The sequence below is a fragment of the Sinocyclocheilus rhinocerous genome, unplaced genomic scaffold (genome assembly GCF_001515625.1).
Source record: "Sinocyclocheilus rhinocerous isolate Xijiao unplaced genomic scaffold, SAMN03320098_v1.1 scaffold711, whole genome shotgun sequence".
NCBI classification, from domain to species: domain Eukaryota; kingdom Metazoa; phylum Chordata; class Actinopteri; order Cypriniformes; family Cyprinidae; genus Sinocyclocheilus; species Sinocyclocheilus rhinocerous.
The window spans coordinates 1,927,301-1,932,682 of record NW_015641018.1 but is presented as its reverse complement, the minus strand read 5'-3'; the positions used below and the strand labels follow the sequence as shown (position 1 = coordinate 1,932,682).

The following is a 5,382-nucleotide window of genomic DNA, read 5'->3' as shown; positions in this document are numbered from 1 at the left end:
GAAAACCAACGTTTGTTTACAGGATCAAAGGAAGCAAAGTTTCCTTACTTTAGCAAAGGAAAACCAGTCTCTTGGCTTATATCGAAATACTCTGACATTCTTCTTTACAAATCCTCATTTGGTACTTCTAATTAGTGACCGTTGTTTTGATCTCTCCCCTGCGCTTCCGCGTGCGTCACTTCTGAGCGGCGCATGCGCAGCACTGACCTCATACGTCATCCGACCGGAACTGCTTCCAGTGTACAAGCTACATTAAAGTGATTATTACGTTTTGAATATGGATATTTTTCTTACAAAACGCATCGATTCGCTACAGAAGGACTTTGTTCAGCCACCGGAGCCGTGTGAGACACTTTTTTTTTATGGATGGGTGCATTTTATTTAACTACTTTTGGACTGATGCAAGCAACACCCGCTGAGTGGCATTAAACAGCTTGAAAGATCAAAGACAATTTTTAATATAACTCCGACTGGATTCGTCTGAAAGAAGAAAGTCATTTACACCTAGGCTGACTTGAGATTGATTAATTTATGGGCTAATTTTCATTTTTGGGTGAACTAACCCTTTAAGCAGCATATCAGAATGATTTCTGAAGGATCATGTGACACTGAAAACTGGAGTAATGATGCTGAAAATTCAGCTTTGCCATTAAAGTAATAAATTACATTGTCAAATATATTCAAATAAAAACAGCTATTTTAAATTGTAATAATATTTCACAAAATTACTGTTTTACTTTATTTTTAACAAATAAATGCAGCCTTCTTTTGAAAACATTAAAAAATTCTTACCCACCTCAAACATTTGAATGGTAGTGAATATAATTAAAGCCTAAGACTATTTTGTGCTGAAAATAGCAGTGAAAAGCCTGTGCTGCAGATTTTTTATGAATTTTATGTGAACATAAATGTGTCAGGTGCTTTTTTGGGGTGGTGTTGTTGAGGGGGATGGCAGTATTGTGAGATTGCCCTCGTGATTTTTCTCAAGGCCTGTGTGCATGATGGGTAGAGAGACATCGCTCAGCTCTCTCTGCCAATTAACACTTCCAATAACAGGCTGCCTTCCTCTGATTCACACCTCACTCCAGCAGTCAGCACAGAAGAGAGTGAGAGGAGCAAAAAAACACCCATGATTACTTTCTGTTCAGTCGTGCTGCTCTCATACTCCTATTTCCGTCTACAGCTGCACATGCTTTGTGTTTAAAAGTTGAGAATATTTCATACAAAACTGTTTGCCATAAAGTGTTGATTGGATTCATATAGACTTTTTTTTTCAATCCTAGTGAGCTCTGATTGGCTGGTTGATGTTCACACATATCCATATGGTCTTATGTTTGTGTATTTTATGATAATTGAGGTACACATATAATGTGTACATGACAATTACAAAAGGATCACTAAATCTATAAAGCATGTTCCCCAAGCTGATGGATAGATTTTGCAAGATAGCTTTTCATCCATCTGTTTATCAAGCATCACCATGGCATCAATCCTACACTTTTGGTGTCAGCTGTCAATCAGACCATGCTAGCAGTCGGCATCTCTCAATCTATTAACATTTCCTGCACCTGCACTTGTGTCCAGATCTCCTGCCACTTTTGATTTTGATTTGATCCCCCCCCCTTCATCAATGATAATGTATTCCTACAGGATAACTTGAATATCTAAATAAATTATTATTAATATATTAAAATAATCAATCTCAAATATATATGAAAATGAAGAGTACAGTAAACTGCAATTATTTGTCTACTATTTTATACCTTCAATAACTAGCAGTTCTTGACATTTTTGAACAACATACAGGTATTTGAATTTCTAAATAATTGTTAATTTATCAACACTCTTAAGTTTCTGTTAATAAAAATTGTTTGGATACAAATAGCTTTGTCATATAAAATATCCGTAAAAAAACACTGTTCATCTCCAATTTTCTTTTTACTGCTATTTTACATTCTTACATTTGTTTACAGATTTATTGCATTTTTACCACCACATTTCTTTAAGATCCAACGGTCACATTAGCCTTTTAACTGTATTAGTAGGTGTTTTAAAGAAGAATAAGCAGACTAATTAACAACGCTGTTGACACCTGGTATTAACATCCACTTTAAATGCGTCAAGGTTTGGGTGTCTGATTTTGTAATTACATGTATTAATTTGAGTCACTATGATTTTAATTTCATATGTTCTTTTGATGGGTCTTTTAAACCTGTATTTAGCTAGAAAAGTAAATGATAAACGGATTTAATGCAGGTTAATTGCCAGGATAGGTATTTTTGATTTTAACTATTCAATAGTCACTAGTTAGTATTTGATATTTGATATCAGGAGTGTTTTTTTAATTGGTAAAATATCTGTAGTTCCATTTAAATGGAAGATCTTTTGGATATTTAACTAGTTAAAATGCAATTACAGATATCAATAATTACATTTCTACTAGTGAAAATTCAGTTTTTCATATAAAAAAAATGCATGTCTGTGAGTGATTGTAATTTTTTATATCAGGAACTCACATTTACTATTTTTGATAATATCAGAAATTCTTTTTTAGTGGAAATATATATATATATATATATTATTTAAAAAAAAATCAAAAATAGCTATTTTTACTAGTAACAATTCCATTCCTTATATAAAAGAGGATTACTTTATCTGCTTAAAAATCAAAATTTTTAAAATAAAAAATCCATATCCTTGAAATGATTGGCTTGATTTGATTGGCCAAATCAGCTTGCAACAAATATAAGCAGAGTCTTGTTGAAGAGACTTGACTCATCTGGACTGTGTGTTTTCTGCAGGGTCCTCCCACAGATGCCCCCGCTGTGGACACAGCTGAACAGGTGTACATCTCCTCACTCGCCCTGCTGAAGGTCAGGATACACATGGTTCCTCTCTCTCACACGTTATCCTTCACACCTGTTCTCCCACCGCAAAATTTAGTGTAACTGTAATGGTTAATTTCCCCTAGTTTGGTTTATATCATGATGCTGTTGTCACAGTTTCAGTTTTATTCTGTTAATACATTTTATATTGCTATTAATGTGTATGATTAGACTAATTTGAGGCCAAAAACATTTTTGCCCTGTGATCGCTCAGTACCAGTCTGAGCACAAGCATTACTTTAAATGTCTTCATTATCAGAAGAAGCATTGCAATTTTTTCTCCGTCTCAATCCAGCTCTTTTGTTTGTGTGTAGATGCTGAAACATGGCCGTGCTGGTGTGCCCATGGAAGTCATGGGTCTGATGCTGGGAGAGTTTGTGGACGATTACACCGTACGTGTGATTGACGTGTTTGCCATGCCGCAGTCAGGAACGGTGAGTGAAAAATTTCTCAGCAAGTTATTATTGTATTTCAAAAGATGTCACATCACATTCGAACTATTGTGTGTGACAGCGAGCTCTAGTGTGTTTTACATTCCACACTGTGTTCACCTGTGCTCTTACAGTGATTCTGGATGTTTGTTCTGTTAACAGGGTGTGAGCGTTGAGGCCGTGGACCCTGTTTTTCAAGCCAAGATGTTAGACATGTTAAAGCAGACGGGAAGGTGAGAGGATGAGTGATGGTGAAAATCTAACTACTGTTTTGAGATGAATATTTTGATAATGTCAGATGATGAGGGTTTGTGATCTCTGTGTTGTAGGCCTGAGATGGTGGTGGGCTGGTACCACAGTCACCCTGGTTTTGGCTGCTGGTTGTCAGGTGTGGACATTAACACACAGCAGAGTTTTGAGGCGCTGTCGGAACGCGCTGTCGCAGTAGTGGTCGATCCCATCCAGAGCGTCAAGGGAAAGGTAACAGTCCATGAACATACACAACAGTTATTTTAAAGAAATTGATCGTTATTTCAAAGTACTTTTATTTTTGGGGTCACCTGATCCTTCCTTACATATATTAATGCTTCACACACACATTGTTCAGCAATTCAGAGAACTTTCTTTTCTTCTGTATATGTGAATGTGTGCAGGTGTCCTGTCAGGGTGTGCGAATGCCTGGATGTCTGTTTTTTTTTTTTTCGCTTGAATGTTTGTCGCTGAGCTCTGTTAGCACCCTCTGAAGCATATGAGATAGTGTGAGGACTCCATCTCTCCCATCAGCCCTGAGTAGGGGAATAGGAACAGGAAAAGAGGATATTATAAGAGAAGGTATTATAGGAAAAGGATAGGGGCATTACCAAATAAAAAAAAAAATGAAAAAGAGAGATATTCTCAGTATTTATTACATGCCCGAAAAAAGGCATTATACCAATTTGATGATGTAAATATACCAATAATAATAATAAAAATACAAATAATAACTTAAAGGTAAATAAGGGTAAATAAGATATAAAAAAAACTAAATAATGCTTTTATTCAGCAAGGATGCATTAAATTGAACAAAAGTGACGTTAAAGACATTATAAAATATTTCTGTTTCAAATAAATGCTGTTTTTTAAAACTTTCTATTCATTAAACAATACTGAAACAGAAATATTAAGCATCACAACTGTTTTCAACATTGATAATGTAAGAAATAGCTCTAGAGCAGCATATTTCAAAAAAAAACTTTTTTTTTTTTTTTTTTTTTAACAGTGTTTTTTCTCAAATTTAGATTTGGTGAGCATAAGAGACTGCTTTCAAAAACACAAAAAAACACCAAAAGGCAGTGTAAAATTTTGGTAACAATTTATTTTAGGGTCTCTTAACTAGTTGCTTATTAGCATTAGAGATCGACCGATATATCGATTTACCGATATTTTCCCGATATTTAAGCATTTTACAATAATCGGTTTTGTAATATCGGATTCACCGATAAACGCCGCCATCTTGTGGATGTTTTGAGAATTGCGCGCAGGATCGCCATTGCACCAAAGCGTCTGAGGGGAGAGGAGACAACAACAACGGCGTGCACAGGTACTTGATTTACTGTAGTTAGTAAACTTTATTTAACATAACAGCCATTAATGCACAAATTAGATGTATTACATAAATGCCTGATATGCAGTTTATGCAGCTTGGCTCGAAGAAATGGAGATGAACTCACGGAGTCACGTAAGATAATCCGTCAAGTCCTGTCCCAATAAAGACGTAACTTTGCATGAATTAAATAATATGCAGCCATGAATGGCCGCATGTTGGAAATAAAAGTGCTGAATTTAATTCGCTCTCTGTTGTCTATATGCTCATCGTCTCATGAAGTCGGAGTCACGTAGGCTAAAATAATCCGTCAAGTCCTCTCCCAATAAAGACGTAACTTTGCATTAATTAAATAATACAGCCATGAATGAGCGCATGTTGGAAATAAAAACGCCAAATTTAATTCTCTGTTGTCTATGCTCATCATTAGTCTCGTGAAGCCGCTTTCAAATTGCTCTTCACTCACCGGGTCGATGCTCAGGAA

At 35.6% G+C, this 5,382-nt stretch overlaps 1 protein-coding gene across 1 annotated transcript in view; it reads left to right on the top strand.

The window, feature by feature from the left end:
• The window catches only part of psmd14 (proteasome 26S subunit, non-ATPase 14), a 15,416-nt gene that overhangs the window by 5,702 nt on the left and 4,332 nt on the right, over window positions 1-5,382 (top strand). Inside the window, exons 3-6 of the mRNA XM_016570037.1 lie at window positions 2,802-2,873; window positions 3,200-3,319; window positions 3,479-3,549; window positions 3,646-3,796. Coding sequence (XP_016425523.1) covers window positions 2,802-2,873; window positions 3,200-3,319; window positions 3,479-3,549; window positions 3,646-3,796 — 414 coding nt within the window. The remainder of the gene's footprint in view (window positions 1-2,801; window positions 2,874-3,199; window positions 3,320-3,478; window positions 3,550-3,645; window positions 3,797-5,382) is intronic.